Consider the following 16,451-nt stretch of genomic DNA (forward strand, 5'->3'; position numbering starts at 1 on the left):
GACCCTTGATTTTTACCTTAAACGTGGCATGTATTCTTTTTCTTCATTTTCACTAAGCCTTTGGACACATATCTTTGTAACACTATGTAGCAAAAGAACTGATAATATGCAAAACACATCCAGCTTAAGCACTATGACATCACAGGCTATGTTTACAGTTGGAATAATGCCTTCAAGAAGGAAAAAGAAACCTTGATATGACATATGCCCCTGAACTGATTGTGAATACACAGTGACTCATATGCAAATATTAAGCACGTTTTAATTGTTTGCAATAATTTATCTTCAGGCAAATGTAAGTATTCCTATTAATAACTGCCTTTATTTTCTTTCTAATTCTCTCTTATTATTTAAATCATGTCAGTCATTCTTTTCAATTCCAGGGAATAGTTTCTTTTAAGAGACCCTCTCTACTTATCAACTCTGGCAAATGCTCAGCTAAGTCTAAGCTGGGAATTTACCTCACTGAAATTTCTTCTTACCCCCAATCACTAAAGTTTAAAACTCGTTTCCTTTTTCTTTTATTGTTTTCATTATATACAAGTATGTCCAGTTTAGCTTGCTAGAGACTGTGAGCCCAAGAATGAGGCTTTAGTTCTCTCTTTGGAGTAGTAAAATGTGCTACTGATTAAGTCTACCTGTGGATAACTAGAGACTGCCACATTTTTCTTCTCATGTAGCTGGGGTACAAATCCAGAAAGTTGGTTTTTGTTGTGTTTTGGTTTTTAATTCAGGGCCTATTCTACTCTTCTAACACAGAAATGCTTTAAAGCCTTTTCAAGGGCAGATTTCTTCACTGAATAAACCCAATGAAAGGATTGATCCATTTATTTTAAAAAGAAATAGCAATTTGCTTTCAAAAGGTGTGAGAGGTTTTTGAATACGACTTTTGAAATTTAAAAAAAGATTAGTTTACAATTTACTAAAAAATTGGTATTGCTATTGTTTTAATTAGCCAGAATTTCAGTGGCTTTTTTATATCTAGCAAGATTTCAGAAAGGATTTCCTAGATAAGTTGCATTAATCACATAGCAATGATGTGACCATTTAAAATTTGTACAGTCTTCCTAATGAATTGTGCATCCCTAAAGACCTCTCAGAACTTGAAATAAAGTCACTAAAGAATTAGTACTGAGATGTCAGTGGTTACTTACATTTAGACAAACAACAACAAAACTCTCTTTAGATTCTATAGGTTTTTAAAATAGAATTTATTAAAATTAGCTCCTTACTATAAATATTACCTAAGCAGTCCATGCATTCCTTCAAGAAGGATTACAAAACAAGGGTAACCGGTGTTCCTTATAACTGGAGGTCTATTTGCTCTTGCAATCAGAGAAGCGGGAAGGAATCTTTTTCATTGCGGGAAGGAAAAGATGAAAAATTTAAACATATCTCCTAACTTTGCTCTTCAGATGATGTTATAAGAACAATTAGCTATCTACAGACCATTGTCATTAATCAATATTTCTGTATGAGCAGATGGCATTGGAGTGGGTAATGGGGGTAGAAATATCCAATGGAAACCACAAGGTAACACCTATAAACATTCACAGAAAGCTGAGGAAATGTGGATGAATGGGCTTCCCCTTCCAGGGCAGTGGCACAGGCCAGCAAAGACCTCAAAACTGAAGACTATTATTCAGGTCTCAAGAAATCAGGCAGTTCATGAATAATTTCTATTACAATTGCCCCAGTAACAAACACATAGTCCATATAAGCAATGCAATGCATGTAGAATCATGCGGGCTGTTAGAAAGTTTATTTGGGTTTTTTGTTTGTTTGTTTGTTTGTTTCAGGAAGGTAATGTAGCTCTCTGCAAGGGTCTTTACAAGGGTACAACCTAGAAAAACAGGAAAACTAGTGGCTGCATAAAATAACTTGCTTCTCTCTCTCCTGATTCTGTCTGAACCAGTATTTGATTATATTTTATTCAGGGGCACCTCAGCTTCAAGTAAAGCCAAAACTCCTTTGCAGATTGAGATGGGGGCTAAAGAAATCTATTCATTGTTTCTGTTAGTCTAGGAAATAGAAATTGTTTGATTGTGACTTCAAGGCCAACCTGATTTTATCCACCACACCAACTCATTCCACACAGCAAGTTAGCTGGTTAGCTCTGGAGATAAAATATCAGCATCATTGCATCAGCATCATTGTACCACAACTTTGACCAATTGCCACTTCTTATCTAAATGTCGTATCATTCGTTTTTCATGATATGCCCTCAAGACCTGAGTCCTCTTTCCCCCAGTTCATTAGTGATTGATAATCGTCAGTGAGGAACTTGCAGGAGTCACATCTTGAAACATCTACACACATGCAACAGGTGTCAGATAAGTAATGGTGCCCGAATCAGATTCTAGGTAAACCTAATATGATGTTAAAATCAAAACAGCTCAAACAAGCTAAATCTCCAACTAATTTCCAGCATAGCCAAGCCCTAAAGTTTACTCAAAAACTGTAGTGTAGTCTAGTTACTGTTTGGAATTATGAGGGGAAGAAGAGAAGGGAGGAAACTTTTTTTTTTTTTTAAAGCTATTCCTGCTGCTCTCAGTTTTTATCTTATTCACTGATGCTGGAAAATCTGGATTAATTTATACCCTTGAGCATTATTAGAGGCACAGACTCTATCCAGAGGAGCAGAACCAACACGACCTTCAGACATCCCCTAAGTTTCTCTCTCTGTACCTGTAAAACTCACTGACGAACATGGCTTTGAAAGTGGGCCCAGGTATGAAGGTAAACAGGCTCTGCAAGTGTTTATAATAATACAAGATTAACTTTAATATTTAAGGAAAAAATGACTTTAGGAAAAGCAAGCTAAGACAAAAATAGTAACACAAAATATTTTCTCCTGATATTAAAAAACAACCCTCAAGAGTTTTTAACATTTATCCATCTATGTAACTTTGCTACAACCTGTCTAAATTCACCCTTTGTCTCTAATATTGAAATTCCCCTGGTCAGCAATTTTGTTGATTTTTAAAATATTATTTTATCCACAAATCTCCATTGTGTCTTCTTTAAATCAGTATGCACTTACAAAAATATCCACCAAAATATTATTCTTATAAATATTTTGAACATAAAATTCATTCAGAACAATAACCAAACAAAACGAACTCCCCAGTGGCATAAAGCCCCAAATCTCCAGTTTCTCACATCTCCAGGAGAATTCCTGCAGTGAAAACAGCAATACTTGCACAGACAATATAAACTCTTACTCTGCTTGAAAAGTCACAAGGGACTACACAGGAAGAGCTGACTCTATATTGCTGTTTTCCTTTACAGTTCTAAATACAGGGACAACTTTCACTGCGGAGCTCTGACTTACATGAATGCTTTGTAATGGAAGCCAGTGCATTCAAACCACTTAAAAGCAAATTATGTGATCATCTTGCCATTGCAACATGATTTAAATTTTTGTGGACCATTTGTTGTAAAGATCCACTAAAGTATCAGAAGATATTAAGTCTCTCTCTAGGGTTTGTCTTACTTTCTTCTTAGTAGGAGATGGTTCTGAGCACTTAAGGGTCACACTTAGAAAAGCAACATCATTAATACACATACTTAAAATCACAAGTGCACATGAACACCTAAACCTTTTAACTTATGAAAGTTAACAAAATCACAATCGTGAATTTTAAATAAAATTTCTCATTTGGGGTATGTATCTAAGAAATAAGTGCTAACACTTTTGCAAAAACTGTGGGAACACGGTTATTTATTAAATATTTCAAGTCCAGAGGGATCACTTTTTTCTCATTATTTTGTATAAAAACTGGTTCATTGTCCATATTTAGTTTACATATGTCATTTAGAATCCACTTACTGTTAGATGCTGGAACAGCCACGCCCTCATGATATTTGTGGCTACTTTGGGAAAGATGCCACGCTTTTTGTGACGCTTTTTGTCCTTATCAGGGTCATCATCGTCACCTGTGCTGGGGGAAGCTACACTGTTGTCCAAGCCATCACCTGCAAACATAGTGAATCAAATTTTGACTGATGCTACCTTGACATGCTTTATTCAAATAGAATGCCTTTGGATATAAACAAAACCAAAAGAGCAAATTTAAATGATTAATAGTTTCTTTGGTACTGTTTTTTTGTTGTGTTTTGTTTTCCAAGACAAAGAGAAAGAACAAGGCCTAGGTTCAAGAGTAGTCAGGTCTAAAGAACTTCTTCCAAAGAACATTGCCAAAAGTCAAAGGGAACGGAGGGAAATATCCAATCCCCTTGTGGCTTTGTTGCTATGGTAATTATTCCAATATGTATAGCTGAGACAGGTTAAGTGTAACTCCTACTGCGGAGTTAAACATGGTGACAGTCATTAGCAGTGGCACTATGGCTGCCTGGGCATTCAAATCCCACAGTCAGTGACATTGACTTGTGAGAAGATTCATTTAAGATATCAACTATTTCCACAAGTGATCTATCTTAAGACTAGTTAAACTAGGATGGGGAAATGTAGGTAATCCATCATATAAGCAGTTTGACATAGGAATGCTTCAAATAAAATATAATTTTTCTTGTAATAGAGAGAAAGCATCAAGTTTAGTAAGGGAAAAACCCCTGACATAGTTTCTTAATTAAAAAACAATTACTGTGTAAATCAAATAAGGTAGTGCTAAATTAACAGTAAATTGGAATTGTATTACACTAATAATTCAGGCAGTTTCTAAAATTCATGCTAGGTTTAAATTTTTCACATTGAAAAATCACCTGCTAACATACTCCTCTATATTGGATCCTATTTTTCTATTGATTTTTATTATAACATTTACACTCTTTATTCTAGAAAATATTTTGGCTCTGTGACATAGTGAAACTAAAAAAGGTAGTATTTCTTTTTTATAATGCTATGTTTAATAAGAAAAAATAAAAATTTAACCCATATAGCTGTTCAAAATAAGTTACAAGGTACAGATGGAAAGTAGGTATTTTTTGCCTTGGCATCAAAGTCAAAAAGGAAAACAACAAAGGACAAGACCCATTACACTAAAAAGTAGCTTAGCTCGGTCAACCGTTCTCTTAGAAACCGACAGGTTGATCTGGGCCCAAACAGAAGAGCTATAGCAGCCAGGCTTAGAAATGAGGTAAAAAAAAATACACCCAAGAGCACATTCACTGGGTTAAACAAGACATTGGAGAGCCAACTACACGACCCAAAGAACCTGAAACCTTGGTAAGACAAGTTTCCTGCACATAGCCTCAGGTTCATTTTTACGGCTTCATGAATTTCTGTATTTCTCATTTCTGTTATTAGGTCCTACATAAAAAAATAATTCTCTAGTTCAATTTCAGTTATTTCTGTTTAATCTATAGTAGGTATGTTGCAACTAATCAACTGTTTTTAACTGCTCCCTCAGCAGACCCATCTCTCTCCTGTGAAAAAAAGAAAAGAAAAGCGTCCCTCAAGTTTCTTTTTTTCAATTGCCTTAACTTGTACTGAGATGAAGTTTAGAAAGTTTGTTGGGTGAGGAACAAACTAATTCCAACATTTCTACTATTATTACAGAATATGCTATAAATGCAAAACTTTTGCAAACCTTTTCTGATTCTAAACTTTTATTCCTTAAAAATTCGTAATTTTATTATATTCAAAATCTATCTATTAAAAGTTTCACAGAAACATATCTTGTGTTCACTTGGAAAAGATCACGAAAACCCACCACTCCGAAGCCATCATTGTATCAGTGAAGAAAATGCTATGTTCCCTGACTGGGCCAAGGTCATGTACCCTGGCATGGAACTACTGGGGTCTGTGCTGTGCCAGACCCCTACATCTGTAAATCAGCACTCCTTCCACCCAACCAAACTCTTTATTTGCATAACCAAGTATTTTATGAGAAGTCCCCTTGGATTTGCCTAATAAATTCTTTGAAAGTCCAGTATTTAAACAGCCTTTTTATTCAGAGAAGCAATTTACCATATAAAATAACAATTCATTAAAGAAACATGAGAAAACAACTCAACAGCATTTAAATTTTCAATGGGCTAATCCACTTTCAATATGCAAAAGGTAACCAAGGAAAAGACACATACGACTTGATCACTGATTAAAAATGAAAAGCTTACAACCTAACAATACTGTTTTAACCACCTCCCCATGATTATTTTCCACCTTTAAAAAAAATAGCCTTTTTATCCACCTCAAACCCCTTCAGATTAATTTAGCGAGCAATGCCTAGTGCTTGCCTAGAAGAGAATTCATTGATAATTTATGGAAATATCTACTATAATCCAGCAGAGATGACTTTTTTCCAGCTTTGTGCATCAATAGATAATCAAGGCCTTAAAGCAACCCTAGCTTCCCATTACCTCAGGCAAAAGAATTCCTGAAAGCGTGCCTTGAGGGCACCTGAATTATATACTCCATTAGGAGAGGAAGGCTTTCTGCATTCCATGTGTAACACTCACCAGAACCTTTCCTGTTTATTTCTGCTGTATGAAAGCAGAAGCATTAGGAACAGAATTTTTTAAGTGAAGACTTATGTAGATACAATGGAGAAACCTTTCAAGCAGGAGCCAGATCACCCCCTTCAGTCCCTGGCAGTGACCTCTCCTGAATAAAAGGTTTCTATTACATCATTAGCTCAAGCCAAAAACAGCCTTGGCTTAATGCACAGTTTGTTCTTCCTACTGTTTTTAGGCAAATACAGCTACTTTACTCCCATGTGGGAGGGAAATTACACTGCTGGGTTGTAATCTAAGACAAGATTTTCATTGGAAGCAAATGCTTTCAATCCAGTGTAAATACTGGTGCATGTTCAGAAAAGCCTAAAACAATAAACCCTGCTCCTTTCCGACACAAGTTAGGGAAATGGAGAAGATGGGGAAGGAGAAGAGCATAATAAAACAGACTATTCTAAAAGCAAACACTTTCATAGATTTTAATAAATTGTTTAACCTCTTCCACTTTCTAAATTGAAAATTGATCTGGAAATGTCTCAACCTCAGAGGAAAGTCTAAATGGTCAATTGTACCTTTAGCATTTCCATTCACTCCGCAATTTGATATAGTCACCTCAATGTGGTCTCTCGAGAATTTCTTTCCTTTTTTATTTTTGAGATCACTAAACAAACTTGGAGAACCGCCGGCCGACCACACGGCAGCAGGCAGCAGCTCTGAACCACATTTGTAAAATGTCAGCAGTGACTTCATTCCTGGAGCTGACTTCTCCTGCCGCCAAATGAAGGCAAACTGAAAAGGTGGAAATAATCATAAAAATGATGCTAGTCCATAAACAAGCTTACAGCCTCATTAGGATAGCAGTAGGCTCCAGTGGGTGATTTATGCTCGTTTTGCTGATGCTATGAGGAAATGCCATAGGGCGACTTTAGCCAACCGCTAATGGTTTCTGACAGCTTCTTAGCAACTAGTGCAAGCAACGTTGTGGCGTTTGCTAGTGACAGAAACTGAAAATGTCATATTATCTGCCCATGTGTCATGAAGTCCGTGTGGCAATTAACTAGCAGGCCAGTGACTGAGGGGCCAGAGGCTCCTGAAAATGGCCTTTGGCTATGCAGAGGCAGCCGCCAGGGCTGCGCACACACAGGCCGCACATATGCAACATTCTAATGCAGAAATCCACTCTCTGGAACTTCCTGGGCTCTGATGAGACCGGGCCACTCCAGTCTCTTTTTTCCCCCTCATTGAAGTGAAACTCTGGGTTCCTCTCTCTCTAGGCACAGGCTCGGGCATTGTAAGACTCTAAAGCAATCTGCTTTGATATGATTATCCGAATGGCTCCTTAATTGGCAATACCTGGTTCTGTGCCTCTTGGATGCTGGACCCAAAGGTGCTAGCTACAGTACTTTGCTACTCTCTCACAAATTAGTCTAAAAGGGTTTAAGATCACTGGAGCAGACTCATTGCCTGTCAGATTTCAAGGACCAGAGGAACACTGCACAGCAACAAGACACTATTTAAAAAAACACCGGGTTTCTAACGAGCAGGCAGAGAATCTTGGCCACACTTTTCAGTTTCCGAGCTATCAAAACCATGCACTATATGTCAAACTGTCAAACCTTTCAGCGTGGGCCATTTGCCCTTTCAAATAATATTTAAGAATTGTTTTTACAAAATTTTATAGGCCATGGTCTAGTGAAAGAGGCCAACCAACAAAGAAAGGAATTTGTACTACAATTCGTCTACGGACAATTTCTTGTGAGACCTGGGCCTGTCCCTACGGAGCAAGGCAGGTGACCTGTGGCAGCTCCCAGGCTGTCAGAGAGCTCAGATTTCAAACACTCTCAACTCAAACATCCCGAGTCGCCTATTTAAGCATGCCCAGGCATTTAGACTGTGCTATCTCGTGCCTTTCAAGGCAGGATAAAGCGGCATTTATCGTATTCAGGCCATTCAATGGGTCAGACTGACCGTGTCAGCAGGGGCTCCTCTCTGGCAGGTCAAAGCCTAGCTCCCATTTTTTTTCTCTCCCTACTAACTCCCTCTGTCCTCTCAGGACTGCTGTTCCCCTAAACCTACTCAGAGTGAAGCAACAACAAAACCCAAAACAGCTCCTAAGATTCACATCACAACTGACCAGAACTTCCTGTGTCAGTGGGCCATCAGGTAAAAATAAAATGGGTTGTCTGTTAGAGGGTTCTTTATGTCATAGAAGCAAAACTCCTAATTAAGGAGATGAACTTTCAACTGCCAGGGCAAATGAACGTGTAAGGTTGTGGACCCCCTTGTTTTTCTAGAAGCCAAGCTGGAAGCCACAATGACTTCAAGATCATTTTCATTTACAATTTTGTATTGAGACTCCATAGTTTTGGGCCATGTCCTCTCTTTAAACTTTACTTTTCTCCTCTTCCAGTGTTTAGGAACAGTGTTTAATCCCAAAACTTACCTAGACTCAAAAATCAGGCCATTTATAGTTGTATCTTTTGATACTGCATAAATTCGATTGTGCCTAAAAAGTTTTCCAAATGGTCCATTCAAAAGTATGCTTATGAGTGTATAGTTCCTGTTGTAAGGTGGCTACATTTTCATGCAAATAGGATACTGTTGCATGATCTTATTGTCAGCAAAAAGAAAGCCCAACATGAAGGTTTCTTTTTTCTCTTGGGTGTTTCTCCCATAGAGTATCTACATGAGGGAAAATGGCATCTCACCCCTTAAAATGTGTGTAGAACATCCTGCCTTGCTAGTGGCTGCTGACACAAACATCCCATCAATATAGAAAGGCTGGGTTTCCTTTACAGTGGCCTATCTGGGTGTTCCTGATGTCCAGGGTTATTGGGAAAAATGTAACAACTACCCCAAACCTATTTCTCCAGGTCATGGTTAAGTCTAGTTAGCCAGAATTCAGGTGGGATAATGTTTCTATGGTATGTTAAGAGGATATATGGCAAGAATTATAGACACCCCTTCTTCAGGAACCAGCTGGAATACTTTAGAGGTCTTAAGGACATGTTTTATCATCATTTAGAATGTATAGTAGCTGCCAGAATGATTTTTCTAAAGCACATATCTGATCATATCACCCTGGTACTTAAAATCCTTTGGTGGCTACCCTTTGCCTTCAGAATAAAGGTTATACTCCTTAGCCTGGCGTGGAAGGCCTTTCACGATCTCTTTCCTGGGTGTTTTTCCAGCCTAGCATTTACCAAGTCCCCATACGCACTGGCACTCACAGCTCCACCTCCGGTCCTGAGCAGACTTGAAGTTCTCATGGCACCATGCACTGCTCTCTCTACCTCTTTGCATTTCCTTATGCTAGTCCCTTTCCCTGCAGCAGTCTTCGCTTGCTTCCCCTAACAACATGACAAACTTCCTGGTGACCTTTACAGCTCAGCTCAATGGCCATCTCCTCTAAGAGATATTTGCTGGACTGCAGCTGATTTAGTGACACCCCAATCCCACCCACCAACCAGGTGATTTTTCTTTTACTGGCATTCCTCCATCATAACACTCTGCTAAAACTGTTTATTTCCATATCTCTTTCCCTGATTTGACTACAGGGTCTGAGAAGGCAGGGACCAAGTCTTGCACCTCTCTGCTCTCAAATCCTGGCGTTACTCCAGTGTACAGTGTACAAACTTGTTCATCGCTTATAAATGAATAAATGAATGTTATCTTTTTCACTACAGGAAGAAAACCATAGTTTGCATTTTCATCCCTTACATTTCTTTTTGAGACATATCTAAATTAAACTCTTGAAAAATATTCACCAATGAAAATCAATAAACAACTATAAGAAAACATAGAAGAAATAAATTTCCCAGAGCTGGGATATTTCTTCTAAACCTTTAAGATCATCTTGCACAAAAGATGGACTAAGAATTAAGGTATCAGAATCTTTATGACGTCTACCATAGCCTTTCAGAAATATATCACTACTTTCTGCAATCGTAATTTAAAATCGTTTACTTAACTAAAATTTCTTGCTGTTTGTGCATCTTTTCTGAACAAAAGTTGTTTCTTTCTGCCTTTTTTCCCAGTGAATTAATTAATTATATTCCCCGCTTTGCACATTTCCCAAGTTTACCATAGCTGAGAAACTCAGTTGTTTCTAAGCAGACAATTTGATCCTCAGCTCAAACTTCAGGCCAGCATTTTAAACATCAAATATCTGATGGTAAATATATAAAACTCTAGAACTCTGGCTTTCCTTGATTTTTTTTTCAAGTAATTGTATCAGCTTTTCCCTGAAGACATAATACAGCCCCTTAAGTCTTTTCTTTTTTCCTTTTTTAAGAGACAGTGTCTCACTCTGTTACCCACACCGTACTGTAGTGGCGTGATCATAGTTCACTGCAGCCTCAAACTCCTGGGCTCAAGGGATCTTCATGCCTCAGCCTCTAGAGTAGCTAGGACTACAGGTGCATGGCACCACACCCAGCTAATTTTTGGTAAAGACAGGGGTCTCACTATGTTTCCCAGGCTGGTCTCGAACTCCTGGCCTCAAGCAATCCTCCTGCCTCAGCCTTCCAAAGTGCTTGGATTATCCGTCTTAGGCCCTGTGTCTGGCCAACCCCTTAAGTCTTATTACATATTTTCAAGAGAAACACACTATACTTCATATGTATATGAAGTATACAACTCTACAGCCAATATACAAATACGTAATGATCCAAGTTTATCTTTAATTAGGATTCTGTTAACTCCTCGGCCTCACTTTTGTATCTCCTCTTATCCATAGATATTTAAGGCTTCCTTGTTCTTAGCTCAAAGTGATTCCCAGTTAATCAAAGGAAAACAACAAAAGAAGGCATATTCTCATCTATTTTACCACCCACAGCTTTCCTGGAAAATTTGAAGCAGTTCCTTTGGAAACCAAAATAAAGAGTTAGACATGGGCACCTGCTGTGGCAGAGCTAAGTTCTAGAAGAGGCTTAACAAGTGCCCTGTGGTACAGATATAGCAGTGGCAATGATAGAAAAGATGGAGCTAACAATGGTGGGGTTGTAGATTAAGAATACACAAACTTCAAATAAACATATTATTGGCACTTATAACAAGAAATGGCTCACTTATAACAAGAAATAGCTTCCTACAGTTGGCTCCACAGAGATCTGCCATCAAGCTGTTCCTTTCTAGCAGAATTTAGGTTTCTTAAATGGTGACAAGAAATTGTTAACAGGCCGGGCACGGTGGCTCACGCCTATAATCCCAGCACTTTGGGAGACCGAGGCGGGTGGATCACCTGATGTCAGGAGTTCAAGACAGCCTGCCCAACATAGTGAAAGCCCATCTCCACTAAAAAAATACAAAAATTGGCCAGGCACAGTGGCGCACACCTGTAATCCCGCTACACAGGAGGCTGAGACAGGAGAATCGCTTGAACCCAGGAGGTGGAGGTTGCAGTGAGCTGAGGTCGCATCACTGCACTCCAGCCTGGGTGACAGAGCAAGACTCCATCTCAAAAAAAGAAATAAATTGTTAATAGTTAACCAATGTGGAATGAGCTCACAGCCTTTTTCTGCCCTTTAGTGGACTCCTGACATCACAGAAAGCTAAAGGAAGACATGGAGAGTCAGAGCCTGGAGAAAATACTTCTTCCTATGAATTTACTGCTCCTCCTCCTCCACTAAAGGGTAAAATGTAGCATTTAAAAATATGCCCCATAGGGCCAGGCGCGGTGGCTCACACCTGTAATCTCAGCTCTTTGGGAGGCCAAGGCAGGTGGATCACGAGGTCAGGAGATCAAGACCATCCTGGCTAACACGGTGAAACCCCATCTCTACTAAAAATACAAAAAAATTACCCAGGCATGGTGGCGGGCACCTGTAGTCCCAGCTACTTGGGAGGATGAGGCAGGAGAATGGCGCGAACCTGGGCCCATATATGTAACCATCTTTTGCATAAAGTCATTCTTGTTATTCGTTCATTCATTTAATAAAAGCATATTGATGTCCCAAACACTAGGCCAACACTTAGAGACATAAATGATGAAAAAAATCAGAAGGAGTTTCTGTTTCTATCAAGCTTTCCAGTTAGAAGGCACTAAAGTTAAACAAAATAATTACAGTAATAAATGTACAACTGCAAACTGAAGCTCTTAATTGGAAAAAAGTACACATCTATGAGTTTGTGAAACAAAAAGACTTGACTTAGGCTGGAGTGATCTTGGGCAGAAATCTAAAGGGCAGAGAAAAGTCAACTACATGTAGCGGGCAGCCTAAAAGGGCAGAGGCGAGCATTCCAGGCCAAAGGAACAGCACGTACCAAGGCCTTGTGTGGCTGGAGGAACTGGAACCTGGGAAAGATAAACAAGATGAGGCTGGAGAGGTAAGAGGAGCAGGTTGTGGGTGTTCATCCCTAGGGTTCTGAAAGTCATGACCTATCAGTGAGTCATAAGTATCTATGGGGTCATGAGTGTCCTCTCCATTGCGTGCCCTAATATGATGTAAATTTTGTCAAACAATGCCTCATTTTCCAGTCTCTTTCTAGTTCAACCTAACAAATCACCTGATTAAATCATGAAGATTAAAGAATGGGGGACAATGGAAAAGCAATGAGTCCATTCAGGTAGACCCCAATTTAGGCACAGATTACATTCTGACATGAATTGATAAGTTGTCCTCTTGGACATTTCAAATGTATTTTTGCATAGAAGCCAGTTGTGAATGCTGTCACATCCCAAAGCCAGCTCAGCAAAGTAAAACTAATTATTAAGTGAATAAAGCTCCAACTGATATCTGAGCCCTGGGTGCAGGAAGAAAGTATAAGAATAAGGGGGAAGAAGAGTTTCTTCTCATATTCCTGTGCACACAGCCAGTCTAGAAAAATGTTAAACTATGTGCAATTGCCCTGAGCACCTCCCTTTCTGTATCTTTTTTCCACTGCATAGTATCCCTCCCCTAGAGTTTCCACATGCTCCAGTGCTTTGAAGAGGCTCTTGCCCTCCCACTGTGGTTACTTTACCTGAACCCATTCTTCTCCTGCTCTGAATTGACCCTCTTCATCTCCCAACAATCAAAATGTCCGTCGTTTCAGGCTTGTTGATATAAGCCAGACTTCAGGTAAAAGCAATCTCAAAGAACTAATTTGGATGGGGATGAGATGACTGATGCCCTCCTCACCTTCCCAGAAATGTTGGCATCTTTAAAAGATCTGTTATTGCAAATGAGTGAATCTTTAAATGGCAGAATTTTAGGTAAAGTAATAAGTAAAGGTTTTTAAAACATGCAGCTCCCATTGGGATTTGTTTTTTTAATCAACAGATGCCATTCTTATAAAACAGTTCATGGTCAGTTTCCAAACTGATCATTATATTCTGCCTCCCCTCCATTCCCCTCTGTTTCCCTGCAATCCCTGCCATTTACCCCTGCCTAGATTTGGGAAGCCATGTGTTTCTGAACACTTCAAGTTTTTCCACAGGAATTGCAGTGACAGTAAATGAGTTCTGTGGATGTAACACAATGAGATACAAGTAAGAGATCTAGGCTGAACATCTGTATGTATATCTAGGTCATTCACAATTTGAGTATTTATAAGTCAGGGATTTCCACCCTGTTGAAATAAATGTGGAATAACTTCTTTACTATAAATAATTCATTCAATTAAGCTTGTATCACTTCATGAGTCTTCAATTTCAACACAAATAATGTATAAAACATAACTGGGTGAAAAACATGGAAAGAAATCAAATAACTGAGACCCAGAATGAAAATATTCACTAGGTTTTCACAGAATGAAAAAAAAAATTGTCAAAATGTGAATGTGCATTGGATGGGATTAAAGGAAGATAGCAGACTTTCTACAATCATAAAAATTAAGAATTGTCCATTGGAGTTTGTCAGTGTTCAGATTTATAGTTTACTGAAGATTTATTTTATGTAACTGTTCATATAAGTAAAGTACCATGGACACATACAACATACACCAAGAAATTGGATAAATTTTCCGAGGTTTTTTTTTTTTTCTGAATCATTTTACTTTGTTCTTTTGAGATAGGAATCCCTTTTCCTAGTAATTCAATATTAGTTTTTGATTTGAATTCCCCTCAGGGGGAAAACAGCAAATTAGTTGCCTACACACAGAGGACAAACAGCAATGATGAATAGGAAAGAAAAAAAAACACAAATTTTACTCATTTTTCATCCATTCAGCATTTTTTTTTTTACAGCTAAACGCCCTGAAAAAATAGCTGCAAAAACAGTATAACTTTTTAATGGAGTCTTAGAAACTTCAAGATGTGAGTACACTGCAAAATATTACTGAAATCTATATATTTACATTATAGGTAAAACAAAATGGAAATCCCCCAATCTTTTTCTCAGGAAATAAAGAGTATTTTCTTTATTTTTATATTTGCACTTTCAAGTGCAAAGGTAAAACAGTACAAAAGTCATAAACTTTTATTTTGAATCAACAGCTCAGAAAGAATTTTCAAAACTAGTGCCTTGCCTATTTTTATAAATGATTTTAATAATGCTAGTTCATTACTCATAATATGCTCTCCAAAATACATATAAATGTTCTATTAATGAATGGTCATAAACTTCTACATAACCACAAAAATAGATCATTTTAGGAAAAATAGTACCCCATATAGGATCTCACAGACAGGCAGACACACATACACACACACACACGCTCACACAAACACAAATACACACACAGACACACACACAAAGACAACATTTATTTTTGTGATATCTGCAAAAGCTTGCTATATAATTTAGTTTTAAACTTCTATATTACTCTGCATATGTATTTGTTATGCATGTAAATATGTGTGTATATACAAACACTTTTACATGACAAGATAGCATTTATTTATCTGAGGTCACTTTTTCAACAAACTCAGTTAAATAAAATACACTTGAAAAGTAGGATTTGAAAAATAAAAAAGCTGGTCAGGCGCGGTGGCTCATGCCTATAATCCCAGCACTTTAGGAGGCCAAGGCAAGTGGATCACTTGAGGCCAGAAGTTCTAGACCAGCCTGGCCAAGATGGTGAAACTCTGCCTCTACTAAAAATACAAAAATTAGCTGGGCGTGGTGGTGCATGCCTGTAATCCCAGCTACTCGGGAGGCTGAGGCAGGAGAATCCCTTGAATCTGGGAGGCGGAGCTTGCAGCGAGCGGAGATCGAGCCACTGCACTCCAGCCTGGGTAACAGAGCGAGACTCCATCTCAATAAATAAATAAATAAATAAATAAAAATTTAAAAAGCTTTCTGACATCCAGATTAGAAGGAGTGCTTTTCAACATGGGCTACATTTAACTCATGTGGTAGCTTTTACAAATCCTGATGCCTACACTGCACTCAAGACCAATTAAATCAGTTTGGGAGGTAGGGTAAGATTTCAGCATTAGTGACTGTTAAAGCTCCAAGTTGATTTATAACATAGAGCCAAGCTTGAGAACCAATGGATTACAATCATAGATTATATGTGGTAAAGCTCGTATACTTTCTACAGAGAAAGGATCATAAGACCCTCAATCAAAGAACAGTTATATTTAATTTAGATGCAGTTCTCAAGTTTGCTCATCTAGCTTCTGGCCTCATAGTTTGTAGGCTGAGAGCTTTGTAAAAGTATAAGATGATAAAGAGGCAAAAGACAAGAACCTAAAAGGCATTGCACACAAGGCCCTTTTAGCATAGAAAAAAAAGCCATATAAATGCTTAACAGACTGTGTAAACAAGGAAATATATAGCACAGTGCATAAACTCCTATGTCCACTGACTTTAAATTATTTTTTAAGTGTTATAATCAGATATGAGAGTTATGTATAGAGTGGAAACATTTTCATCAAGAATGTCCCTAAAAGTTATAATATTTAAAAAGGTACAATTCTGTTCATCCGGACCACATCTTTCCTGACTGACACCAGACACACCAGGATAACATGTCTGTATTCTGTAGAAGCTTTTTTTTTTTTTTTTTTTACCTATGTACCCTCACTTCGCTGGTCTGTGTGGCTAGACAGACCAGAGCCTCCACAGCAATGAGCACTATGAGTCGGCTACATGGGTTGCAACCAGTCC

At 38.2% G+C, this 16,451-nt stretch overlaps 1 protein-coding gene across 8 annotated transcripts in view; it reads right to left on the reverse strand.

Annotated features, from left to right (window-relative positions):
* MEIS1 (Meis homeobox 1) overlaps window positions 1-16,451 on the reverse strand; it is a 265,720-nt gene that overhangs the window by 184,767 nt on the left and 64,502 nt on the right. For all 8 annotated transcript variants that reach the window (XR_010115681.1, XR_008650622.2, XM_063617909.1 and 5 more), the window contains one exon: window positions 3,833-3,978. Coding sequence is in view for 6 of the 8 variants with exons in the window: in XM_063617909.1 (XP_063473979.1) it covers window positions 3,833-3,978 (146 nt within the window). In the remaining 2 variants the exon portion in view is untranslated. The remainder of the gene's footprint in view (window positions 1-3,832; window positions 3,979-16,451) is intronic.

The sequence above is a fragment of the Symphalangus syndactylus genome, chromosome 14 (genome assembly GCF_028878055.3).
Source record: "Symphalangus syndactylus isolate Jambi chromosome 14, NHGRI_mSymSyn1-v2.1_pri, whole genome shotgun sequence".
NCBI lineage: Eukaryota > Metazoa > Chordata > Mammalia > Primates > Hylobatidae > Symphalangus > Symphalangus syndactylus.